Genomic DNA, 27788 nt, shown 5'->3' on the forward strand with positions numbered 1-27788 from the left:
CCCTCTACAACTGGCAGATTCTCCACTAGAAACTCGGGAGGATGTCCTACTGCTGAGTTGACAACCGGAATCTTGTCACCATTCTTGATGGGTAACAAAGCCATCTTCGGGCTCGGTCACCTCTCCGTTTCTTGTCTTCGTCCAAAGACATGACGCCTGATGATTGGCGTTAGGCTTTGACCTGCAGCTATCTGCACGGTGTCCAGTTTTCCCGCATTGCTAGCAAGTAATTCCTTTGGAGGCCGGCGGACGTCCATGACAGTTTTCCGCCTTGTGCCCAATTTTGTTGCATAAAAAGCAACGCAAAGCTTTCCTGCCCCCTCCTGTTTTAGACTTATCTGCTAACGCCACACTAGACTGCTTATTCGTCTCGTCGATTTTCGACTTACTCGTAGTAGGCTGGGCCTGAGCCTCTAGGAACAGGTCCGCCTTCGACGCAACTTCTTGCAAGCTTTGGCATTCTCTCTCTCGGAGAAAAATAGTCAACTGGGTGGAGCAAGTGAGCAGAAACTGCTCGACCAAGACCTTGTCACGGAGGGCTTCAAATGTGTGTTGAATATTGGCCATCTCAACCCACCTGTCGAAATACCCAGCGAGACGGGCAGCCAACTGTCTCCTTGTCTCTCCCTCTTCGGGCTTTGCATCCCTAAACCGTTCATTATACCCTTCTTTAGTGTAGCGAAACCTTTGAAGCAGTGCCAGCTTCACTCTCGCATAATCCAGTGCGTCTTCTGGCGACAACCGACCCACTACCGTCAATGCTTCACCAGTGAGGCACAAACTCAGAGTTGTCGCCCATTTCTGCTGAGGCCAACCCATTCCCGTTGCAGTACGCTCAAAGCGTAGCAAATATGCATCTAAGTCATCCCTTCCTTCTTCGAACTGAGGAATTAACTTATGAGGGCTAAAGTGTCGCGCCTCGCCGGTTGTCGCGGCCAAGTTAGTAGCATCTCCTTCACCAATACCTTGGATTGCATCCTGACGTGGCGCCCCTGCGCTTTGTACTGCCAACCGAAGTTGCAGAACTTCGCGTTCTTTGTCCAACCGGACACATTCCTCCTCGCGTTCCTGTCGCGCCCACGCTCTTTCTTCTCGTAGTCCAGATTTTTCATCCTCCATCCATTTCTTCAACTCATCTCCCTGATTACCCAACTCCTTTCCCACCGCCATTAATTTCTCGTTCTCCATGATAGTCTTTTTGACTCTAGCAATTCGTGTGTGTCCCGGACGAAGTGGTCCAATTAAACTGATGGTAAATGGGATCCTGGCAGGCTCGCCACAATTGTCACGTTCGCCCGGTCCGACACGCGAAATGATTGAGACAAGACCAGGTGAGACAACGGCATGTACATACGTAATAATATAATGAAAGGAAATCAGGAGGTAGTTATCACCAATAAAGAAAGAAAAGGAAAAGTTCAAAGCAGACCGGAGTTCCCGTGGTCAAGTCCCCACAAAAGCTCGACTCACGCCTGACGTGGCGGGGCTTCAGGAGCGTGGCGGGGCTCGTCGTGGCCTCAGGAATCGGACCGTTGCCGGGTTCTTCGTGGCTTGAGGAACCGTAGCGTTGCTGGGCTCTCAGGACCCGGAGCGTTGCTGGGCTCTCAGGAACCGAAGCGGGGCCGGTTACGGTGAGGCTTCGGGAGCCGGAGCGTGGCCGGGTTCTCGGAAACCGGAGCGGGGCCGGTTTCGGTGAGGCTTCAGAAGCCGGAGCGTGGCCGGGGTCTCAGGAACCGGAGCGGGGCCGGTTTCTGTGAAGCTTCAGTAGCCGGAGCGTGGCCGGGGTCTCAGGAACCGGAGCGGGGCCGGTTTCTGTGAAGCTTCAGTAGCCGGAGCGTTGCCGGCTTCAACAAGCGACGGGTCGGAACTCCCGCACCTGCCCGCCGTTTGTCGCGATCCTCTTCTTCCTCTCTTCTCTTCTTTTTCTTCTTTTCTTCCCAGCTCCACACCCGTGACAAGGAGAGGAGACGAGGGAGGAGGGGAAGGTACGGGGGAGGAGGAGCACACCCTCCCTCCGTACCCTCCCCTCCTCCTCCAAAAGAGCTGCGCTCTAGTTTTGCGTTACATAATATTTCATTTTTCGTCTACAAACACATTATTGCTATGCCTCAAATATTTAGGATCGCGGCTAGATAGAGTCTTACAGTCGTTTGCAAAAGTACGAAATATCTATCTTGGCGATGTTCGTGAATCCGTTCTCACTTTACTCCGTATGGACGAAGCCACAGTGTACTGCTAAATTTTAAGCTTCATCTAACGTTTTACTAAAGGTCATTGAATGTTCCTTATGGCGATAAAAGTTGTAAACACACATTCTTGATGAACGCAAATCGATGGCGTTCAAAGAAGGGAACTGAAGTCACTGCAATACTAACACCCTACATTTACTTGCATATAAAAGTATGAAGATCGCGATTTCCGAACTGATAAGGACAGTGTTGCTACAAATAGCACAGTCTGTTGGATACGATTCGTAATACCCTTTATTGATTGTATAACGCCTGCATGCGAAAGGGAAAAGAAAACACCTAAATATATACTAAATGTTGAGAGGTAAGTGGAGTTGAATTTTGGGGGTTTAACATGCGAAACCATCAAATGATATCTGGTAGGTCCCAGCGGAGGTGTGAGGTGAATGTGGAACAAATATAATTTATTGTTGCTACAGCTAATCTTGGTTACACGATGCCTTCTCTGTAATAAACCTCAGTCAGATTGCAAGGACCACGGCTGGGATTCAAAGCAACAAACAGGGATCTCTAGGCTTGTGGTTTTGCTTTGGCGCCACTGAGATGGCTGGGTCGGTAGCTTGATATGAGCCAAACACTTTTTATTTTCGTTAAACGATAAACTGTAAATACTTTACAAAAGAACACAATGTTTGTAACATTCTATTAATTTCTCGCGCTAGAAGCATTTGATGCTCTAGAATGCCGAGCGGATTTTTCTTGTGTATTGCCGTTTGGCTCCCAGACAGTCATGAACCTTCTTTCAACACAGACAACACCGAGGAAAAGGACAGAAACAAGCAGATGAAGTCCTCCGAGAAGTCTGAACAGGCCGTCGTAACTTCCTTGAAAGTCTCGAAAGAACCCTGCAAAGGAGGCGAAATTAAGATGTAAAAAAGTGTCGCGTAGTGCACAACAATATATTTCAGACCCTCAGGGTCTATAAATAGTGTTTCGAGACTGATTTCCATGGCTATATATATCTTCAGCGCATATATTTTGAGTAGTAGATTCTTTTTGATAAGAAAATACGATGATTCTGTTAGGCAAATTGTTCATTCTGAAGGGTGTAAACACCTGGGGAAACAGATGATTGAGTGCAGCGAGAACAACCTTAATGTTTGACTCGTGTAGTGCTGCCGTGCCAGCTGCTTCAAAGAGGTTCTTTTTGCGACTATGTTGTATTTGCTGCCTCGATCAATGAGTTTTGAATGAAGCCATTATCTTAAACTTATCTTTAGTATGATCTGCTAGCGATGCTGACGACAACAAAGCAACAGACGTGTAACCTTCGTAATTGTGGAGATGGTCGCCTGCGAATGAGATGCTATAGATTGTCGATTATATGAGGCGGTCGAGCAATCGGCCGGGGCGTGATTTTCATGCCGTACATGATTCATTCCATCTGTAGTTGCTGTGAGAATAGCGTATTTGCATCCCTGTTTTCGTTTACAGGAGAATCCCGAAAAATTCTCTAAAATCGGCAGCACCTTGTTTTTTTTTTTTTTTTTTTTTTTTTTTTTTTGGACAACAGTGTTTGAAGGGTGTTGTGGTGACACCTTAAAGCCGCAATCACAGCGTTCAAACATCAAAACAGACACACTGTGCGATGCTGACATAAACATACATTTATGTAAGTACAGTTCTCAAGCGTTTTTGAAGCTTGTTTGTTTTATACATATGTATGATTAAAATATCTCTACTAAGAGTTTTTATATGAAGAGTGAGGGAAGATCAATTTGCAAGGTAGAAACATGACCGGACATTGTCTATAGGCAAGTTTATATAATCTAGTAGCAGCTTAAGTCTGGCATTAGTTTATTATCTATGGTGCATGCCGATTTATTTACTTAAGGGTGTAATCACTGTAATTTGAGTGCCATTGAAGCACCACTAAATTTCACTCTGGCGGAGTGCGTTTTCGCCCGCGACTTGCTAGTTCATGCAAATTACCATACTGTTTACGCTTTCCTATGCTAGCCATAAGCCTCAGGAGGAAAAGTCATAATTTGACAGAGATTCCATTATTTTGTGTTTGTAATATAGCTATACACCATCTAGAACACAATGCCTTTGTATTAATTCATCATTAGGAGATTGTGCACCTGCCCCAAGCGGGAAATTATCACTGAAGTTCGTCCAGTGACCAGAGTAAGTCGAAAAACGGCAGATGCCTTGGTTCTTGTCGTCATCGCTCACACAATTTCCCCCCAAAGGAACCAAGCGAAAGATGGAGGGTTGAAAGGTGGAAAGGACGTCTACGGTAGTGACCACACATATTTGTCTGCTGCCGCCAACTATTAAATGAAAGATCGTATATATATATATAAATATAGATGTAATATACCCAGTCAGTTTTACAACCGGATGCATAATAACCCAGCCGAAAATATGCAAACAAAATGACTGCTAAACAATATTAAACTAGATCAATTAGATAGATTTACATTAGCTGACCACAGCGCTTTAGGTCCCCTAAGCAGCTAGGGGCATGGCAAAGGTGTTAAGACAGAAGTTCGGGCGAGTTGGTTGCTCACGATGTACAGGGGGAACAGTGCACTTGCGAAACTGTCGCTCAAGTCTACAAGCACATAAAAGGAGACACTTACGCAGCGCTGACTAAAAACTCTCTGGTGTATTTACACTTTTGATGTTCTTCTATTTGCATTATAAACTGAAGCCAGGGAGCATAAGTGGTATTTTTTTATTTTCTTCCAATTTGAAGGTAAATCGAAAACTATGTAAATTGAAATTAATGAAAGACCAGGTAGTCTATTTATGTTAGGGATACGGTTAATGATGGAGTGCTAACGTATCTCTCGTTATGTTTTGCGATATTCTCTTTCTCTCTCGATAATTTCTTTTCTGAGCTGGTTGTGGTTCTTGCCAAGCACGCTTCTGTCATTCAGCAGCAGTGAGCAGCCACAGACTCGCAGTGAATGCCTAAATGTCCGGAGTCTTTGTTGGTGAATGTGTTCTTATATTCACGAAGGCGATCGTTAAGACACCTTCCGGTCTGACCTATGTAGAGTTGTTCACATGAGAGGGGAAGAGTGTGCACCACCCTCCCTGTACAAGGGACAAAGGTGTTCTTGTGCTTCTTTTTGCAGTCGACAGTTGTAATTTGTAGGGTATTTACTTTTTTGCACAAGCTGCGAACTTTGTTAGGAGGTGAGACGATGACTTCTTAGTTTACTCAGTTGGCTATTTTTTCAGTCCGTGAGAAATAATATGTATAAATGGCAGAATAATGTTTTTTTTTTTTTTTGTCTCTTAGCTTTCGTTGAGTAAAAACGTTTTGCCTGCTTCAGTTTATGAGCTTTTCGGCCACGGATGTTAATAACGAGATCGGATATCCTGCGCGCTTTAGTCTTTAATGCATCACAAACCCCCATATACTCCTCTGCCCATCAAGAGAGTAGAAACGTACCTGAAAGCGAATTCCTTATACCTTCTGCCTGCTGACGAAAGAGGTTTTGTCCACATGCGTACGGATACGTTTGGGAAAAAAGTATTAACAGCAGTCAAATCTGTTTTCAACTAACACTCGCAGATCTCTCTGGAAAAAGTTAAAACGGAAGTAAAATAATTTTCTCACGCGAACGATTTTAAAGCAACTCTGCTCTTTCTTCGATCGCACTAAAAATATGAGTCTAGAATTGTTCTTCAATGCCAAAACTCAGAAAGTACACTACCGCCAGCGGGTTGTCGTTTCAGAAAAGGGAACATGGCAAAAGTAGGTTGCCTTCTTTCTGCAAGCGCGGCCAAACATACTTTGTCACTGATGATCCATACCTAATCCACAGCTTCTACGAAGTCTTCAGATTCTCAGATGAGCATCATGACAAAGATCTAAAGGTGTTCTCCATCGACGTTAAGGATATGTACTATTCTTTGCCCCACGACCGCCTCTTAAGGTTCATAGAGGAAAGCATAGACACCCACGGTGCTATTGCCTTTGCAGATGCGTCAGGCTTATACCAAAGCAAATTTCTGACCTTCCTCAACATCTATCTCAAGTCAACCTACGCTACTTGGGATGGTCGACCCTACCTACAGAAGGGAGCTGTCTGCATCGGATCGTGCATTGCCCCTGTCCTAAGCTATCTCTATCTAGTGCACCACGGCACGAAGTTAAAAAGAAACATTAGTCGCCTCCAAAGTTATAAGAGTGTTTCTGTATGTGAATTACTATTTAATCGCTCTAGCTTCCGACATTCGCAACTTCACCAGCATGGTTGCCGACGTCCTGGACAGTTTTAAAGTCTACATGAGTGCTTTGGAAAACTTCCAAACGAGCGCTCTTTAAGATTCCTCGATCCTCGACTTTTCATGTTTACCACCATCTATGTTGGTCGTATGAGCCGAGGGGGAAATATACCGCTATTACCATTCAACTCGGTGGACTCAAAAATTGTTCAAAGGATCATTGTGTGGCAATGCCACAAAAACTCACTCACAAAATCCTGCTCGCATTTGATCCCAAAAGGCTTTGACGTGCAAGTCTCTCGACTAAATCGCGCAGGATATCCGATCTCGTTATTAACATCAGTGGCCGAAAAGCTCAAAAACTAAAGCAGGCAAGACCTTTGCACTCATCTAAAGCAAAGAAACAAAACAAATAAAAACATCATTGTGCCAGATATTCATAATTTTTCTCACGGACTGATGAAAATAGCCAACCGAGTTAACTTGGAAGTCATCTCAGCTCCTAAGAAACTTCGCAGCTAGTGCAAAATGTAAATACGTTAGCAATTACAACTGTAGACTGCAAAAAGAAGCATAAGAACACCTTTGTCCCTTGTACAAAAAAGGGGGTGTACTCCTTTCCCCTCTCTTGTGGAAAACTCTACATACGTCAGACCGGTAGGTTTCTTAACGATCGCCTTTGCGAACATAAGAGCACATTCACGAACAAAGACTCCGGATATCTAGGCATTCACTGTCGAGACTGTGGGTGCTCAGTGCTCCTGAGTAACTGCGCCGTGCTTGGCAAGCACCACAGCCAGCTCACAAGAGAAATTATCGAGGCAGATAATATCGCAAAACAAAACGATGCACGCGATCCCACTCCATCTTTAAAGTTACCTCCAAAAATTCAACTACCCAGTCTTACATTAATTTCAATTTAGTTAGTTTTCGGTTTAGATTTCTATTGAAAGAAATGAAAATCGGTCACTATTTCGGTTCTGTTAGGGTTTGGATTCAGTAGCATTATATTTTGTTCCGGTTCGGTTCCAGTTTAAGGTAGCGCACATAATATCACTCCGGTTACCGGCTTTAAAAGGCGCGAACCGGTTCGAAGCGGTTCCAAACTTGAAGTTTGAAAATTGACTGAGTACTTCCTGTAGCCTTTTCTGATCACAAGATTTTTGCAGTAGATCTATCCGCAACTGCTCCCTCTTCAGGCAGATATTAAAACCCGGCACAGTGGCGTGTCCAAAGGACACCCGTAATGTGGCAAGACTATTACTTGTATAACACGGTTCTTACCTGAACTATATATAAGCGATCGACTTTTCATAATTATAATGTCTTTTGCACACACAGCTGTGCAGTATTTCAATCTCTGCTAGAAAAGGGCGTAATTTCGGGATGGGTCTATTGACCTTTAAAAAAGAGCTTGCGGCCGGTGCGATCTTTAGTGTTCGTGTGCAGAGCGCGCGCATTTCTCGCTTTCCGAAGCGACGAACACGCACGTGATGGGTTGTGAAGAACGCACGCTGGGCTCTGATTTTGTAAATGGTAAAAAGGTGTCTAGCTGGATTGTTTACCCTCTATAGGTCTTTGCTTGTTTGGCTCTCCGCACCCTTTTTTTTTAGACATGATACATGTTTTCGGCGCCTAGTAAGATGTCGCAGCTACGCCCCAGAGTGGCTGACAGGAAAACGAGAGGAAACAAATGTGGAGTAAGACAAAGAAACAGGTACGGCGTGTGCGCAGTTGGGATAGTTTATCGAATCCTGTTAATCTGTGGTCATGTATACATCGGCCAGACTGGCCGCTGTGTCGATGACCGGGAACACGCGTGCTTGCACTGCCGCTGCGGTTAAATTTGTGAGGCGACCTTTCTCTACACTGCGCCACTTGCTTGTGTGTGCCGAAATTTGAGAGCATCACGGTTTCGGCGAAGGAGGCTGACAAGATTACACGGAAGCTGCTGGAAGCCTACGAGATAGGAAAGAAAGAAGTCCAATGCGTCAGCCAAACCTCAATGTATTTACTTAAAAAAGAAATAGCTTTTTGATCGCGTGTTGATGCAGCGATGGTCTGGTGATTTGGTTGTTTTCCATTCTGTTTTCTTTTCATTAAACGTTCTGTTGAAGTCGAGCGCTAGTCCTGTCCATTCTTTTACTGCCTCCGTGTTTGTTTCCGCGCTGCTACCAGTTTGTTACCTGTTTTCATTGTTACCAATCTCCTATGAAATACCGCCCGTGGTGCTTAAATGTTTAAACAATAAATAAATAAATAATAATAAACTACACAAAAAGTGGGAGCGTACTGAAATCATTATATTTATTCGGCATTATTTTATCCTACAGCGAAAGAGCACTATATTTGATCAAACCCCACAAGAGCGTTTACATGTTATGACGTTCCATGGAGTTATATATACTCATGGAGCCTTTCCGTTCTAGCTGATTACCATGATGTTGTCTATCGTCGACTTGTTGAAGTTGGCTCGAATCGGTGAAAGCACAAACTTGAGACCTGAGAAGGTTCGCTCTACGGCTGACTTCCGTAGCTGGCGCTGCCAGAGCAACCTTGGCTAGCTGATATAGTTCTGGTCGTTCAAGCTTGCGATTCCCAGCAATGGCCTACCAACTTGTTTTTCAGTAGGGGGTCGAATCCAACCCCCTCCCTTCCTCCCGGCCAGCATTTGTCCTGCCCATTGGCGGCTGTTTCAGGGGGGGGGGGGGGGGAGGGCAGAACACATGCCTCGCTCCTCCACAACTCTGAGAACTGGGGGGGGGGGGGGGGGTTTGCCGCCCCCTTGCGTCCCCGGTTCGTACGCCCATGGTTCTCAGTTACTTGTAACGTTACGAGTAAAGTAATCCGTTACTTTTCAGCGAACGAAATTAGTAATGATAATCCATTACATTAGAGGCTCTGTAATTTGTAACTGTAATCCATTACATTTTTTAAGTAACAAGCACAAGTCTGCTTCCAACGCGCAGCGCGTCGGCGAATCATCACCGAATAACGTTGTCTGCAACAAATTTTTAATTTTTTTTTTGTAAGGTAACATTTTGAACACGTTAAAGAAAAGATTGTTTTTCATTGAAATTCACCACAGCCAACCCTACAAACTATATTGCCGACACAGCGCGGTTCTTCTCCAAGCTTCCTTCAGCGTGTCGCTGCATTCAAGCGGAAGGTGACGTGGTGCGCTCTCGGTGCTCGATTGGCTAAATGGCCAATCGACGGCAACTGCGCTCCATCTTGAGGTCAAACATTCGCGGACGCATGGGCCTCTGTGCCAATAATGACGCAGTCCGCTACGACACTTGGACATTACGTAGCCAAGCGGCGAAAAGGTGCTTTGAAATCGCCGCCGCGCCACCAGGGTCCATCCAAGAAACAAAGTGCAGTTGAAGCACTCCAGATGCCTAAGTAGCGGCGGGAATTAAACGAGCTCGCTGACCACGCGGTTTCTTTCCGTCTCTGCTTTTAATGATGATGTATTTTTTTATTACGTACGCCATAAAAAAAAAGAAATGTAAAAATATCTCACAGTTTGTACAGATTAGTCTTGACAATATCAAAGAAATACACCCGCAAGTTTTCCCTTTAAGATCAATTATTGCCACAACTGGCCCTGAACCGCTTTCGTTGAATTGGTAACCGCCATATCAGATTATGGTTTCGTCCCGGTTCGGGTTCAATAGTACGGGTTCGATTTCGGTTTCGGTTTCGTACCGGTTCGGTCAAAAATAACCGTTTTGATCCGGTTTTTGGTTCATGTTCGGGTTCAGTTCGACACCCTGAATAAAAAAAAAAGAAGAAGTGTAACTATACCAGAGAGTTGTTAGTCGGTGCAACGTAAGTGTATCCTTCTTTTGTGTGTGTTTGTTGACTTGAGTGACTGTTTCGCGGGTGCGCTGTTCCCCTCTATAGCGTGGCAAAGAGCGTGCGAAGAACTACAACCCATGCACGATGCGGCATCCCAAGCGTAGAGGTTATCCCAAAGCATCGCGGTCCACATTCTGCAAGACCATAGCTTGTTCAGTCCAGTTTCTTTGATCAATACGGCCTTCTTTGCGCTGTTTTTATTCAAGGCGCTTGGGCTTCTCATTCAAAAAATCTCTCTTGTGTATGCTTGAATCGACTACCATTGAAGCCAACAAATTATAGATAGTTCATTGTATTCTAGGGAGCCACGCGATGAAAAATGCAACCCTGGGTTGGAATAAACTGCAGTAGTATGCGCCAATGGCTAAATCGATGATTAAACGCGTACCTTTATATTTTTTCGCAATTTCAAGAAAAAGGCTACAAAACCAAAACTTTGGGGTCAATACACGTCCAGCTTACGCCCTAATTAAAACACAGTGCAGATATACTTACCTATTATCGACGGACTGCCGAAACTTAGAGGCGTCGAGATCAATCCTGACAACCCGAAGCATGTCGATATCCACTGGACACCGATGTAGTCCGCGATGAGGACGCTTCTCATAGATTGCAGGCATCCGAAAGAGAGGTATGCGCACAACATCACAATAATGACGTGTAGGTGAATATTTGCATGCGGCATCAACATCATCGAACATCCCCATAGCAAAAAGCTTGCCATGATCAGGGTAGAGCGTCGGACGATTCCCCTGTCCGCTATAAGGGGAGGAAACAGCCGCCCGATGAGCTCACTAAAAGACCCGTAGATGACCAAAGACTCTGCGTCCTTAATAGAGAAGCCTTTATCTTCCACATAGTCAGCGAGAGTCGAAGTATATGCAGACCCCGTGAAGTCTGTCACCACTGTCACCGCAAGAACAACGTAAATCATGGGATTACGTAATACCTTCATCGTTGGAGAAAGTTCCCTGATTTGATTTGCAGCAATGGTCGTTGAAGGTTTATCAAGCAGTTTTACATTAGCCAGCATATCCTTCGTTTGGTCCGAATGTTCCTCACTTATATTTTGCCCGCATTCTTCGCCTGTCTGCAAGCTCATCCAGGGTGGCTCCTTGACAAAAAGACCGATTGCCGAGACGTGCATCGTAAGGCCTCCGTAGATGAGAATCATTCCGCGGAAACCGTATTCCTGCGTTAAGTAAGCGAGAAACTTTGGAAAAACCAGACCAGCACATGAATATCCGGCATACTTGAGCCCCGATGCCAGGCCTCTGTACTTGTCAAAATACATCGCCAGGAGGATGCTAAACGTCATGGTGGTAATACCAAGTCCGAGACCTAAAACAAAGTACGAAAGAGACTACCTTAGAATCAAAGAATAAAGTACAGTTTAACAACATGGTTTTGACACTGAAAGTTTAGGTGTTTTGTGCTGAGTTTCTTCTCAGTCATTAGTTTACTTTCAATGGCAATAAAGAAAGCTGTGAAAATAAAATTGGCGGAAGTACTTATTTTTACAAGTGCTTAAATGCGCAAGCTCCTATACTCCTGCGAAATATGGCTTGTGAACTGTATGTGGCCAACAATTTAGTTGAACAAGTATTCTACGCAATTTGTTTATTAAACATAAATCTGGTATCATAGATGGCGACTCGGGCGCATACTGTAACTCTAAAAATGCTTGCCTGAGAACGTCATTCTCTTTTTTGTTTGTTTTACAACCTGCTTCTTTCTGAAGAACGTACCAAAATTAACTGGACGCGGTAAGAAAATTAAAATTGTGAGTAATTTTTCTTTAGCTCGAGCGTCACCTAAGAAGGTCTTGTCTATACTATTTTCACTTTAAGCGTTAGATTGGCAGAAGCTACAAGAGTGAGCTCCAGGCTGTAAGCGTTCCTGCCGAGCATACAAGCTCGTATATTGCAAGCACTGTTTAGAGACACATGCTCGCTTATGTAGCTCCAGCTTCGCTTGCGCCTATAGTGAAACAGAGCCTGGGTAAACGATGTTCTTGGTACACCGCCAATACGACTAGATATCACCGATGATCCATAACTTTCATATAGGTAATTTCAATCTTGATAGTGTTTTAGGTAACATCAAGACCATGTGCACAAAAGTTCAGACTTGTTTTCGTGAGAGTAAAAAATATGAGAATTGGGATGACGAAAAAAAACTATCAAAAAGGTGGTCATAACTTGCGCCTTTTTTTCTGCAGTTCGTAATGCCTTATTTACACTAAACAACCAACGGACAACTAACCGACAGACAACCAACCGTCACCGACAAGCCTCATGCGCGTGCAGAATGCACGCGAAGGTAAAGTTTCTAGACTTGCAATCACTTTCGCTTACACTACGAGCACCGAGGCAGTTCAATCGTCGCAAAGGACGCATGAATATCTCAGGACCCGTCTTCACACCGTCCTCAGTGACGCCGGAAAATATTTCAATCTCAGACTGCCTTGCGCACCGACGCATTGGCATGCAAGCTTCCATCCTCTGCTTGTCTCTCGGGTTCATCAAGTTTAGTCTACATCTGCTCCATGACTGCGGTCGGCTTCGCCTACCGGCTGTCGCGGGTGGCTCTAAAGTTAATCGTCACACACACAAAAAAGTCGTTTACAATTTTTGGTAATGCCGCATTAAAGCGCAGCTCTTGAGGAGAAGGAGGGGAGGATATGGAGGGGAAGGGCATGCCCCTGCTCCTTCTTCGCACACTCGCATCCGGCTCTTCTGCTCCCCTCCCATTTAGAGAAAAATATTTGCTAAATTTCCCGCGAAATTAGGGAAAGTTGTTGCAACTACGTTTAGAGGGGGAATATTCCCCCTGAGCTTTGCAGGAAAATTACAAAAATATTCCCGCTAAATTTAGTGGGTAATTTAGCAAACATTTTCCCGCTAACTTAAGCGGGGAAGCAGAATTGGCATTGAGGTCACGTCACCCCAATGTATTTATTTATTTATATCCTTCAGGGCCCGAAGGCCTTAAGGAGGGGAATGAGGATAGCAACAATATACTAAAAAAACAAATATACCTATAGCTTGTGTGTTAAAATGGACAAAAATATAATTTGGACACATGAACAAATTCACTTAAGAAGGCAGATATAGAAGACACAAAAAACAAATCGTCAATAGCAACTCGAAAATTGGAGCTCTCGGAAACCTCGACTACAGCTGCGGGAAGATCATTGCAGTCCAGTAACGTTTTGGGACCAAAAAACGGAAAAAAAGAGCGTGATGTACTACAGTGAGCAACGCCAACTCTATATTGATGGTCGATGGGCGATTAGATATAAGAAGGTTCTATTAACAGAAGCTGGCGTATTGACGAGTTAAGATAATAGATTGTGTGAGATGAGCACACAATTTCCTCTCTAAATTTATCGGAAAAAGTTCTCCGCTAAGTTTAACGGAAAAATGCCTTCGCTAAATTTAGTGGAAACATTTCCCGTCAAATTCAGTGAAAACGTGTTCCCCCAAATCTAGGGGGAAAATTTACCTTCATGACGTCGCACGTGACATCGCACGTAACGTCGCACGTGACGTCGCACGTGACGTCGCACTTGACGTCACTTGTGACGTCATTATGGGAAACATCTCATTATGCGAAGCTCGGTTACGCCAACGCCGACGGCGACGCCGACTCCGCTCAACCAGGAAGCGGGTGCCTAAGAGCTGCGCTTTAAAATGAGTTTTGATGAGCAAGCGCGTTTTCTTCATGACAAAGGGGAATGAACGCCTGCAGAAGTCACGACCTCTACAGATTTTAAAACACGGCGCCATTGTCAGCGGTTGTGCCTACGGCTCCCAGCATGCTCGCTTTCGAAAGATGCGCTATGACGATTCGCTCTAGAACAGCCAATCGTCACAGCTACTCTAAATCTCAGCTGTTCGACAGCGATTGACTGATTGCCAACTCTTAAACATGACGAAAACAGCCGCCTCGCCTCGGCAATGACATGGCAAAGCGGTTGTTTGATCCATATTTACATTGCGACGTTCATCAGCTGAGTTTACAGATGGTGATGAAAAACACCAGATACACCATGCGGTAAAAATGGGAAACCTGCTAAAAAAGAACGTTAACAGGAAAAGGATCGTATACTTGGCCCAGAGACTTAAGGAACATTTGGTGGGGACGCCTCAAATATCTTGCCACTGCTATCTCATGGAACGCGGTTGTTCGTCTTATATTTACATGGCGGCGTTCGTTAATTTAGTTTCCCAAACCTGATGGAATCTTTCCGAAACTGTGGTGACAGATGAGAAAAATAGTACACAAAATATACCGGGGAAAAGTATCTTCTCATTGTCCGAGAGACTGAGGGAACATTTCGTGGACGAGCCTACTTCGTTGCACTTCGGTCCACATATGGAAAATACAGAGGCCATATCCTGCCCTATATGATATCTTGTTGCCAAAGGTACACTGACGTTCATGCTGCACGTGCTCGGTGCATGCCGATGTATGATGTTCCTGCTTGTCGCCCCAGTGGGAATTGTTCGTTAAAAATAATGGTAGGAAAGGCAATTCGGTTAACAAGACTGCCACAACATGAAGACGGGATGCTTCGTCCATAGTACGCATGTGCTTCAGTGAGCTTATGCGTCAATACTAGCAGCCATACTTGTGAAACATTTAATTTCGAGCAAATGACTGAGAAGTAAAATGTAACGGCGGTACAAGTTAATTTGTTCCGTTTATTTCTACTTTGACGTAGTAAACCACGAGTAGTTTCTACGTAAGCTCCGTGTACGGAGTTTTCTCTGGAGAAACCATCTCGTTTTAGACTTATCTTGCCAAATGTAAAAGCAGGTCGCGAATTATGAAGATTATTTTGTTGTACTTATGCTCCTTCTCTGGTGAGCCGCAGGGGTCCAACTTGTGATCAACATTGTATTATATATTTAGTAATGATATTGTGTTCTGGTTAAATATTTCTAAATTGCTATTATTTGCTGATGACTTGAAGCAGTCTTTGAATGTCTTGTAGCTCGCTGATGTGCACTTTGGCAAGACGACGTGTCACGCGTGCGTGAGTGGTGTTTGTGAAATTATTTCTCGATCAAACCTGATGATACAAAAGCGTCACCAAAGTGTAGAAAACGGGACGCGATTTTAAAAGGCTACGCTCTTGGTTTCTTTCTTATTTTACGTGTGATTGTAGTTTGTCGCCTAGGTGTTAATTTCGATACTAATATTATTTCAATACCCTTTTCTTTAAAGTGTTGGTTCAACTGCAATGGCATCATTTGCAGTGTGACCTAGTAATTAAAGCTTATACTGGTTGAGTACTACTCCCTTATTCTGTACACTGATACCTTCTCGCCTCATGTTCCCATGCCTTGTAAGGATTTCTGTGACAGAAACTGATGCAATGGAATTAAAAAGAAAGTACACAAGACATTTATTTTAAATATTTACGATTCTTATTTGGGGCGATGATGTTTGTATTAATAGGCCTACATATTTTGTACTCTCAGCATACAGATGTTATCAAGTCCGAGTTGAGATAAATATTTGAATATTGCATAGACTGTGTCCAACAGCAGACCCGTATTTGTATTATGGTTTTGAATACTTTTTTATTAAAAATTATTTTTAGTGTTAATAATATTATTATTATTATTTCGTTCCTTCGTGGGAAAACGTTACTTACGCTATACTTTCGTGTCATGGTAATAAAGGTGTATTTGAGAAGTGTCGATGTGTCGGAGAATTGAACTATCCTCCACGTAATCGACCACAAACGTAATGGAGTAACGAAGTATCCCAAGTTGATCATTCTACGAAGCCTGAAGGACATAGGATACGTGTAAAATGAGCTAGGTCGATGCTATTTCTGTGTGTGTGTGTGCCGTCATGCGATGTCTTGAGATCACATGATGTCAAGATGTGAATTGAGGTTTTCTTTTTTTTCATGCTGCTCGCCGTGATTCTTAAACAAGTTGCGCATACATTGAATATAGAAGCGCACCTAAGTATGAAATATCTTATCAATCAGGCCATACACATATTGACACTTTACCGTATCCCTGGTTATGCAGTTTTATTGATCCACACATTCAACAAAAAAGCGTTCTTAAAACAGTCTGTATTAGTCGATAAGCCACAATATTGGAAAATACAGTGAGGGCGCACTCTATATTGTGTAAGCATACCATTTTGCTAAGACACACTGAGACTGTGTGAAATAAAGCTTGAAATAACCCAAAGTAGAAGGGACAGGGAAAGCAATCAGAGGATGTCAAAAACCAGAACACACACTCAAAAATTTCCTTATATTTTTGCACGAACTTCGAAGCCACCAATATGCACACTTATGACATGCGATGACCATGCACGGTTAATCTAGCTTCAAACTGAGCTCACACTTCTGAGAACTCCCAACCAGCCCCGAGCGACCTTGCTGGCCAAGCCCACCGAACTGATAACAAACCCCAAATAGAACAAAAGACATATTACCCATCATGCTTTTTTTCACCTTCACACTTAGGTTAAACATTCCACATACTCTGGAACTGCTGCACTAAACAAAAAAATCACGCATATACACACAAATGCAGTACCAAAAAAATTACAAACGCAGAAATACCTTTGTACTCTCAGGTAGGTACATGGAGGCGAGGCATAGACAGTCGCCTATTGATTGACTTCTAATTGTTTCTCTTTTGAAACAAGACTGGGTCCAGTCTTGTTTTGTTTTTTATTACATAAATGATATCATTAATGAACTGAGCCTTGACGTTATAGCTCCAATGTTTGCGGACGACCTGTTGCTCTATACTGAAGTGCGCAAGGCCATGGATCAAGAAATACTAAACACGTCTTACACCTATGTTAAGAAATGGTGTGAAAAAATGGTGTATGGAAATTAATCTAGATAAAACTGTATCCGACAGAATCGCTAACCAAGAAGTGAACAGCCTCTGCTACTCATGTGGAGTTGGAGATAATCCCATAGCTCTTGTAGATCACTCTAAGTATTTAGTAGTTCGGATATCAGCAGACCTCACATGGAATCGCCACATCGATAATTTGTGAAGTACGACTCGAAAAAGGTTTTGATATCTGAAAGGAAACCTTTGCCATACCTCAAGTAAGATGACATTGACTGGCTACACAACACTTATACGGCCCACCCAAGATATGCCTGCACGGTGCGAGATCTGTACCGAAGCAATCGGATTGAAAAATTAGAAAAAAAAATACAAGGACGGGCTGCACGCTTCATTCTTTCGAGACACCGCCGAATGGACTCGGTTAATGGCATGCTAGGGTAGCTCACTCTCCAACCTCTTAGCACGCGCCGAGAGATATCAAGGCTAAAGCTCCCTTATGTGTTTGAAAAAAGCTTACTAATTCTAGACGCATCTCATTTTTTACAACCACGTTTTACAAGACCAGTAAGGGACCTACTAAATAAGGCAATGCAAGTTCCGCGAACTAATAATGTCATGTACAAGTATTCATTTTTGGTTAAAATTGTATAAAGGTGGAACAAGCTCCCCGAAAGGGTTGTAAATTGTGATTCATTGGCCTTATTTGAGAAATATTTACTTGAATTATACTAGATTTCTCATTTCTGTTTATGAGCGTGTAAGACCAGTGTTCTTTCCTTCATTAGGTACATCAACTGCTTTTGTGGTGTGATGTGAACCAGCACGGTATTTCATATTGATATGAAATGTATAAGGTGTTAAGAAATGTACAGCATGTTGGACGATATGGCAAGTATGTAAATTGACGTTCCACTCCTGTAAAGCGCCCAGGAGGGCGCGCAGTGTTTAGGAAAAAAAAATATTTTCAAACCATTGATTTCTTTGAGTAATACTTCTGTTCTCGACCAGTGTGCCTTGCTGTTGCATTCTTTTTTTATGTGTAGCTATTTCAGAACTTTCCACTTTGATTTGAAGTAGTACAAAAAGAGGTCCATGATGTCACTGATGTCAATTACAATTAGTACACAAAGAGGACACGTGATGTAATATCGCCTTACGATACCTCAAGCTAGAGCTCTATGACGGCACGGCGTCAAGTGACGTCATGGTGACACCAGACAACGTCAAGTCACCTTAGATTAGGACATCATAATATCGCGTGACGTCGTTACGTCATAAATCTCTGCCATATGATACCGTGACGGCATATCTTGACGTGCCTCTGGCACGTAACAGCATCACGTGAAATCAGGACGTAATATGATGTCATGATGTCAATTCACACCCTGATATCACATTACACCGCCACGTCGCATGACGTAACAACATCACGTCGCATCGTGAAGTTATAGTGCTGGGTCACGTGACTCCATGATGTCACTTTACGTCATAACGTCAGGTGCCTATGAAGTCACGTTTTCAAGTGTCATCGGATGACCCGTCATTACGTATGACATCGTGCACAGTCACAATTTGTTTTTCCTCGGGTTTCCCATTCTTGCTTTTCAGAGCCCATTAAGCAGTTCAAGATTGGAGGAAACATTGTTTGTGGAAACAGAACGATGATTACCATGAATCCCTCCGAGTGTCGCTGTCATCCAAGCCATGGTCGGCACAAAGGCGGATGCTACGATTCCGGTCCAAGACAACAGACCTCCGAGAAGAAATATCGTGAAGAGGGATAACCGCCGCTGTAGAGTTGCTAACGCCAAACCTGAGGAAAATATTTGACGTGAGGTCAGTTGAGGAATTTTTTCAAATGAAGTTCTGTTTAAAAAATAACCGCACAAGGGCAATTTTATGAAACAATCGTTGAAGCTTTTTTTCATAAAAAAATCACAATAACTCGTACTTTATTTATACTAAAATAAGTTACAATTATGTATTTCAATATTTTCTAACTTTCCGAGTTTTTTTTTTTTTTTTTGTTAATATATACGCTTTGCAAGTGGGCTCATTTTCGTCTTCTGCGCAAGAGAAAGGAAGTAGCGGTGACGTCTGAACTCCGAGCCCTGATTGGCTGATCGCGACCCCCTATCTCAGCGTCGTCTGCTCCTTGGCAACGTCGTCTGCTCGCAACGTCGTCTGCGTCTGTCTTACCTTTCCTGCGACTTTCGGAAGTGCATGTCTTTACGAGCGAGCTCGACTTGGCCTTTCAGAGAGGGCAGACGAAATAACTCGAGCGGTACGTTGTTTTTGTCTAACAACTAACGGACGCGCATCAAGGAGGAAAATCAAAGGACTCACTGGCGAGGTGCCCCGAGGCGCCGAGGTTTGTTTGCTAAGAACCGAGAGGGGGTGAGCGTGTTAGTGTCCGCAAGTTCCCTCCCAAATACTTTTTCCCTCCTTTCGTGCGCGGCGAGACCCCTCATTATTTAACGGCGTCGGCGGGTTGGCTCAGTTAACGTCGTCTGCTTTACGTCTGCTAGTCAAAGCGATGGCTGCTTTACCTTTCCTGCGTCTGTCGGAGATTCGCCGCTTTTTCACCGGCGAGAGTCACCGTTGCCTCGGGAAACAAGGAGATAACAAGAGGAATAAATTGAACTCTTAATCTAAAATTGAGGTCAGCGATCAAAGTATAATACGGGAAGGGTTCACAAGGGTCGCGCGGGCATATTCCTTTCAGCACGCCAGCCGGTCGAGGGCAGACGGTCGCCGAGTCGCGGAGTGCCTGCTAGGCCTAACTGCCGTGCTCGCTTGGTCGCGTTCGGTGGAATCGTGGCCATTGGAGCTTTCCCGAGTGTTTGTGGATCCAGCGTTCTTGTTCGTCGTGGTCTGTTTCAAGTACTTTTTTTACATTTTTCTTGCTGCTTGAAGTCGGGAAGCGTGAGAAGCGCATGTAGAAAAATTAACGTCCGTGGGTCGTCGCGACCGCGACGCTGTCGGCCATGCTGATTTGATCGTAAGAAGTGCGTAAGACAGCTTCGGAGCTGTCGTAGGATTTCGTCGTAACCTGCGCAAAACTTACGAAAATTTCTTAAGTTTTGTCTTACGCACATTTTTGGCGTAAGATCGTTTCGTGAATCTGGCCTCTGCACTTCCGAAAGTCGCAGGAAAGGTGAGACAGACGCAGACGACGTTGCGAGCAGACGACGTTGTAAAGGAGCAGACGACGCTCAGATAGGGGGTCGCGATCAGCCAATCAGGGCTCGGCGTTCTGACGTCACCGCTACCCCCTGCGCAAGAAGCAGACGAACTTGCCCTCCGCATACCGCAAAGCTTTTAATGAAGAAATATAGGTTTACGCTTGTTTCATCCAAACATTAGAAATACCAATATCCATCTTGATCTTTGAAGTTACGCAGCACGCAAATATTCCATCAAAAATAGCATGGTAGCTGGATACCCACGCAGTCATACACGTGATAATTTTTTTTTGGTATTTAATAGCTAGGTTAGTGATAGATATGACGCTCGCCTCCTGTTTACGTACCAGACAACTGGCCGATAGCGGTGAGGACGCTTCTGGGCCAAGCAGCGCTTTCCCGGTTGACGTCGAATTCTTCAATGAAACCCACATAGAAAAATGTGGAGTTGGACATCGTGACCGTGACAAGAAAGGCCGTAAAGAATCCCAGTGCGGCAATGTGCCAGCACGAATCGACTCCAGTTTCGTTTTTCTTTGTGGTCTCTGCCTTTTCCGGAGCACTCGTACGTACAGCTGCGGGGCACATTATTATTCCTGCGTACAAAGCATAAAAAACGAACAAAAAAAAGTATTCGTCGAAGAAAAATAAACAGGTTCACATGGTTCAGAGCTTCTAATTTGTCTAAATTATGTCTCGTTTAATAAACATAAACTACTTAAAAACAAAAATTCCTGTATGGAATAGTTTCATTATTAATCTCCTTGGCCATGGAGATGCATAAGGTGGTTTCGAAATCGATTGTCCCGTTGACGAAGTATTGCATTACTGCACTTAATTGAAATGAAGGAACCGCTCGTTAACAATGCACCCATTTAACTTTTTATGATCATCCGTTTAAACACGATCCTCCAGCGGCCGCAAGGACCTGCCTAGGCTTAGGGAGGAGTAGGAAGATGGCATGCTTTGTCCCGTGCCTTTCTCGCGACCTGGCTATCACTCCAGAGTGCAGAATGATCGTTTCGTCTCATGGATAATTTACGAACCCCATTGAGGAGAAGATAACGCTGGATGGCCGTCGTTGTATACTTCTTGGCAGTACCGTCGTAGTCTTTTTTGCGCGCGGACATACTCTGGCACGTCGGGAGCCCACAAACTATGTTCTCCAGCATTTGTTTCTTATTTGTAGGCCATATTTACATCATTAAATATAGCGAAAGTCACATATTTAAAGAAGAAATCAGCGTATATTCTCATGACGCCATGTCGTAAAGTGAGGTTGGCAAATCGAAAACGAAACTGTGGCTAAGGGGCAGCAAAGATGCTTTGCACGGCACTACGCCGCTAGGACCGCTTCTAACTTCCTAGAGGTCGACTCACCAAAGAGAAATGATAATTTCAGGTGTTACGTAGATCCCCATTTTATCGGGCGCGTACATTACAATTGCAGTCTATTTCAAATTTCCAGCACTCCGAAAATTCTATGCAAAAGTATAGGAGCCTTGAGCGCCTCGATCGAAGTCACGCTATCATGGACATTGGATACATCGAACCACGTGCCGCACTGCCGCCCTCCTGGTGAGTAGGCTTTCCCCGAATGCTACGCTGCCGCTCCCGCAATAGACCCTTGCAAGACGTCCCTCAAGCATTGTCGATAGTCTCCATTCCTTGAGCACGAACCGCCCGATTGGATCCGAATCGTCGCCGAACACTGACGCAGCGCGCGTTTTCAATGCGGAGCGGAAGTTTGTCGGCTTCTTGCGCAGGGGTTGTGATAATGTCCCAACGCCGAGGTCTTGTTGATTGACTGAGAAAAGAAAATAGTGGGTGGACCTCAAGGCATCTAGCATTGAGCTCAACACACTATTCTTCCAATCAAAGCCAATTAGAGCACGGTGCTTTTCTGACGTAACCCTCTGCCCAAGAAGCAGACAACTTGCACCCCGGATGCGCGCTGAGCCGAGTTCACTCAGAACGCTGACGCAGCCCGCGTGTCCAGTAGACCTTTCTATCGCTTATTACCCTCGCAAAAATGATCAGTGACTGAGCTGTGCACGAATGGGCAGCCTCTTATCGATACCGCATGCCCAAAAGGCGTTCCACAGCCCAGCAGACAAAGATGGCAGCGCGCAGAAGGCGACCTTTGCAAAGGTATATGCGTGCACAAAGTACGTGATCATGCAATGGCCGAAAGCTGATGGCGCGAAATTTCGAAAATGGTCTATTGGTTTCTGTGCGCTGACGAAAAATCAGAACTCGTGAGTTGGTTTCCTGTGTGTAGCGACGCCTACTGTCATGGGTTGCGGTGCTTAGAAGCCAGCACCTAGACAAACGCGTAGACACAAAGCGCAGGTTTGCATGTTGGCAAAGACGCAGAAGGGATTTGCACCGAGGCTGGAGGAGGCAGAAGAGAAATCTAGGTGTGTGCGAGTTCCATTTTGAATGGAATACAATAGCGTCATCCCTCTTTACCACTGTTGAAAAATCTGATTGTCCTGCGTTTTTCTTCCAGTGTGATTGTTATGCCTGGCATAGTGCTACTCGATTCAAAACAGTATTCGCACACGCATTTTAAGTTCTCACAATTAGGGGTGTGCCAATAGCGGTTCGAATCGAATATGACTGAGTCAGTCATAACCTTCAGAGTGAAACGTGAAGCCACGAAAACTGTTTTTTTTTTTTTTTAACAGTGCTGAAATTGGTGAGGACAGGAAGGGAGAGGAGGAGAAAAGGAGGAGGAGAGAAGGAGGAGTTGGGGATTAAGAAGGTGGAAGAAGAAAAAGAAGGAGGAGGATGAAAGGAGGTGGAGGGGAGGAGTTGGGGATTAAGAAGAGGAGGGGATAAAAGGAGATGGAAGAGAGGAGGAAAAGTGGGAAGAAGGAAGAGGACGTGGGGTTGAGGAGGAAGAGAGGAGAAGAGAGGAGGGGAGTTGGAGGAGAAGGAAAGGAGGGGAGGTATAGAGTAAAGGGATAAGGTATAGAGTAAAAGAGATCTTCAACATCTATGAAAACTCCCCCCCCCCCCTCCCCCTTCCTGAGCCTTCCGAGATCTGCGAAGGTACCAGTGCTGAGGGTATATATGAAACACCGCGAATTGCACACCAAAGCGGATGAAAGGTCTCTGACCAAAACAGGTGCTCCTGGAGAAATCGACTTTGCCAGGTACCCCTCTCTGTGTCGATGGCCTGCAAGGGTGCATGTACGTTATGGGTCTTTACAGGAGAGAACACATCGAGATTTTTTTTTTCATCGCTTGCCCATTCATTTTAACAGCTTGATATGTTGAAATTTCTTGCACAACTTAGCAGTCACATGATTGACCTCTTTTGACTTAAAGGCCCGATCACACACGTGCGGTAGGAACGACCAGTATGCTTACGTACAATTGCAACCGCTGCGACTTCAACGACGACTGTGCGGGACGTGTACACACACATGCAACCGCAAGCAACCACACAAATCAACAGCCAATGACAAACGAGCTTCAGCTCTTGCTCCTAGCCAATAGTAAGCAACCCAGCTACGCTTACAAACATGGCGAATGGTTTCGTGTCCGATGCGAGGTCCTCACCGGAGCAGTCGGAGGTTTCGGCTACGGCGTACAGTCACGAAGATCTGCTGTGGGCCTATAATAGCTGTAAAGGCTGGTTCAGATATCTGAAACGAACCCGTTATCCACTAAGGTGGCGATGCAGGCGATTTGGTTATGCATGTTGAAGGTAGTGAAAGCGCACAATAAAGACGAATGCGGAGACGGAGAGGCCTCTCCGTCTTCGTATTCGTCTTTATTGTGCGCTTCCACTACCGCTATCCACGACTGCGTCCGTTGTGACCGGAACGACCGAAACGACCGCTCTGCGCCCCGCACACACACCTGCAACCACTGCAACAAGCGCAGCGGTTCGGCACCACGGCGACCGCCTGTCCGCCGCCGTCAGCTGTTTCAGCGGTGCCTCTAGAAGGAAGGGGATGCGCTGCCACTTACTTGCGTAACCGAAAATAGACAGACCGTCTTCTAGGACCTCGTGCTTTATTTATTCTTTTCAGGAAAACCTTGCAAGATAGTGCACTGAAAAAAAGAAGATGCAGTACGCCGTCTTACAGGATCACGACTTTATTACACGACTTTGCCAACAGTACAAATCTCGCCACACGCTTTTTCTAAGATTATAAAAGACGATTTAACCTAATCAGCGATATAGCAAGGTAGAAATATAATTTTGTGGTCAGATTGGCGTTGCGAGCGTTCAGGATTGCTAACACTAATCACTTCCTTGGGTGATGAAAACGCGTGAAAAATAATATCCTTCTTACGGTACGCACAAGTAGTACCTTGAACTTGAGCACGCGCATGGAATGCGCAAAAAAGTAATCCGGGCGATGTTCAAGGACACAAATGCTAAGAAAGTACCACTGTAATCGAAGTAAACAAACACGACGGCACGGGCGTTTCTGTTGTCTTGAGAGTGCCGCCACGAGATCGCCGCACGAGTAGGTGGATCTTCCCTTCTCGTACGTGCTGGGTTTTCATAATGACGGACGATTAAAATTCACAGAAAGGATAGCGCTTTTAGGGGGAACGATGAGCTTCCACCACGCCGTCCACGTCGACGATCACCACCGACGCCACGTTTCCAGATAGAATGAGCTCGGCACGACCGGCATGCAATGCGCGCGACCGAGCTCTCCTCGACCTGTGATTGGCCTGTCGCTCCCGTCGTTCCCGAAACTAACGAAAAAGTTCAGCCCGGCTCTACTCCTTGCATTGCAAACGAGCAGGAACGAAACGACCGTTTGGCGCTTCATTGCTCTCGTAACTCGTCGTTCCAACCGGTTGCATTCGTTCGTAAGCATAGTGGTCGCTCCGAACGCAACTGTGTGAACGGGCCTTAAGAGGTGTAACTCCAAGGTTTTTCTTAATCGCAGTGGTAAACTTAGTCATCTGCAGGTTCCCAGGAATAAAAATGAATCCACCCACTTTATTTGTTTGTAGCAGATTAAAATGGCTATTCACACACACAAAAAAAGAAAAGATCTACGGTCCGTAGTTAATTTACGACAGGAGCTGGAGGGCGTTAGTAGCGCAGTTCAGCAGGCATTCTAGCCCATCCAAAACACAGATTTCTTTTATTCTAGGGAACAGACTTTTCTGATGCCAGCTGTGCAACATCCAACAATTCTTTCTGCTTCGTACTAGGTTCAACACTACTTCGGTCCTATTTCCAGAACTCGAGTTACATGTTCAGAAACCTGTGCATCTCATAAATCCGTCAGGTTACACCGCCTATTCCCTCGTGCACAATAACTCCTGTAAATTTCACTTACGACACGTTAACACAAATATATTGCGATCCTGGTCACAAGCTGCATATGCTCTCGATGGTATCGGTACCCGAAGGGGGGGGGGGGGGGGGGGAGGGGGTAGATCAGCTACGGAAATTCAATATCTTTAGGTAGTCGTGTAGAAAGCATGCTTACCTCCAGCTCTCTGACTTTACTATCTTGCTGATGCTCTAGGCATGCCCATCGGAATGAAGAAGAAACCCGAATATGCTCTCAATCTCAGGAGGCACATCTTCCGTACCATTACTTTTGTCAACCTCATATTCATGCCGGCATAGCGCGCAAGATATCTCTCGGTTTGTATCAAGCCCGGTCAAGTTCCTCGTCAAATTGATGGGCTTTACTGGATTCTACTTCCATGTGATTGTCATTTCAAGCACACCTCCTAAATAAAGAGGTCGAAAAGCAAAAGAAAATTACGCTTTTTACACGACTACCTTAGAATGCTGTGTTTCCGAGGTGGTTCTACCAGCCGAGGATACCACTACCATCAAGATCATCTGCGGCTTGTGACCCAGGGGGCGAAATATTCTGTGGCCACTCGTCAGAACCGGGATTCCCAGGGTCTCTTGGGCCTGGGGCTATGCGAAAAAACCTTACGGTTTTGGGAGATGCTGAAGTTTCGGAATGTGTTACTCGAATTCTGAAAGGAGCGCCGAAGTATATTGTTGAGTCTAGCACAAAGTCACATGAACTTTTGAATTTTGTAGAAGGCGTAACAAAAAAGTATGTTTTTGAAGATATGTTCAACTGTGTTTTTGAATGGGGGGGGGGGGGGGGTGGGGGGGGGGGGGGGGGACTGCCCGCTGAAGTGTGCTACAAAACGCCCTTCGTGGTCGTGACTTCATTACAAAGTTTAGTTTCTTCTTGAAATACAAACAACGATTACAGTCTGCACTAGGCACATAAAAAGGGTGGATTCGTTGTGCCTCCTGGGAACCTGCTGAAGGTTAAGCATGGTACTGCGATTGAGAACGTTTCATATTTCAAAGACGGTAAAAACTGCAGCTGCAAGTTTGTGCACGAAATTTTAGCTTTTCAAGATGAAAAATAACATTAGAAAAACCAAGAATAGAAATCATCATGTATTCTTTTCTGTCAAGAACCATAAGGCGGATGCAACCTTGCGGGCCATCGTAACAGAGAGGGCTACATGACAAAACATGTTAGCCGGTACCTGCTGGAGTTCATTAATGCGTTAGAGACCTGCGATCTCTATTGTGTGGCTCACTTTGCGGTGTGCCATAGAATACCGCAGCACAGGTAGATTCACATATATCTCTGTGTGTATGTGGGGCGGGGGTGTTCCAGATTTTTTGAAGATATTCTTTACTCTATTCCTTAACAGGACATGTTTCTATCGGTACGTGAACGCATGAAACCTAAAAGCGAGATAGGCATCCAGAACGCTAGCGGCGTGTGTACAGTCGGGACCTTGGATCTGCTGAAATTTTATTTCGGGTCGTTTGTCTTATATGACGACAAGTTTTGCGTGCAGATGCGAGGGAATTTGTATAAACACGTGTGTTGCACCTGTGTTTTGTAATAATTTCTTAGCCAAGTGCGACAGAGGAATTTTTTTCCATGTGAATGACGACCGTATTTGTGAATTGTTTCGTTTGGTCGGTGATTTCTTAGTTTTGCTTAATAAGTCTTAGGGTATATCTGAGGCAAGCGTCGTCAAGCCTGATTTAGAAGTTTTCACAAAGAGTCGGAGGGGTTCACGTTCACTGATGAGCTTCAGGATGGGAATTTCCTATATATTTTGGATTTGAAATTTGAATTCACGGCTAGACACATCTGCTAGTCTTTTTGACCACGTTCGACAAAAAAGTTACTCCCATTCGATTCGTCACACTCAAAACAATAATAAGTATAGCTTCCTCTTGCCTACAGGCCGCGATTGAGAAGTCGTGTCAACATGTGGTTAACAACAGTTTGGACGTCAGGTGAATCGGCTGACAGCGGCGGGTTTTCCAACATAGGTTTTATTGAGAATTCCGAAGGCCTTCTTAAGAAAACTAAAAGAAGCACCTCAGCCCAAGAGCGAAAACCCGAGGAGAAGACCGTTTGTCATTCCGTACCAACGCAAGATTTCACACAACTCGA

At 44.8% G+C, this 27788-nt stretch overlaps 1 protein-coding gene across 1 annotated transcript; it reads right to left on the reverse strand.

Annotated features, from left to right (window-relative positions):
* Positions 1-219: 219 nt before the first annotated feature.
* LOC8024447 (monocarboxylate transporter 2-like) lies at positions 220-20925 on the reverse strand. Its single transcript, XM_040216734.3, has 5 exons — positions 20685-20925; positions 18822-18965; positions 10797-11642; positions 2986-3094; positions 220-577 (listed from the first exon to the last, which is right to left on the reverse strand). Exons 1-5 carry the CDS (start codon positions 20923-20925, stop codon positions 220-222), a joined length of 1698 nt encoding a protein of 565 aa, XP_040072668.3.
* Between the last annotated feature and the right edge of the window lie 6863 nt (positions 20926-27788).

The sequence above is a fragment of the Ixodes scapularis genome, unplaced genomic scaffold (genome assembly GCF_016920785.2).
Source record: "Ixodes scapularis isolate PalLabHiFi unplaced genomic scaffold, ASM1692078v2 ptg001568l_1__unscaffolded, whole genome shotgun sequence".
Classification (NCBI taxonomy): domain Eukaryota; kingdom Metazoa; phylum Arthropoda; class Arachnida; order Ixodida; family Ixodidae; genus Ixodes; species Ixodes scapularis.

What these genes read in the sequence shown, in the direction of transcription:
- LOC8024447 (XM_040216734.3), bottom strand. Translation starts at nt 20,925, where the DNA reads ATGTGCCCCGCAGCTGTACGTACGAGTGCTCCGGAAAAGGCAGAGACC. An exon ending in CGCTATCGGCCAGTTGTCTG is followed by an intron (nt 18,966 to 20,684) that starts GTACGTAAACAG and finishes TATTTTCCTCAG; the next exon opens with GTTTGGCGTTAGCAACTCTA. An exon ending in CGGCAGTCCGTCGATAATAG is followed by an intron (nt 3,095 to 10,796) that starts GTAAGTATATCT and finishes CCTCCTTTGCAG; the next exon opens with GGTTCTTTCGAGACTTTCAA.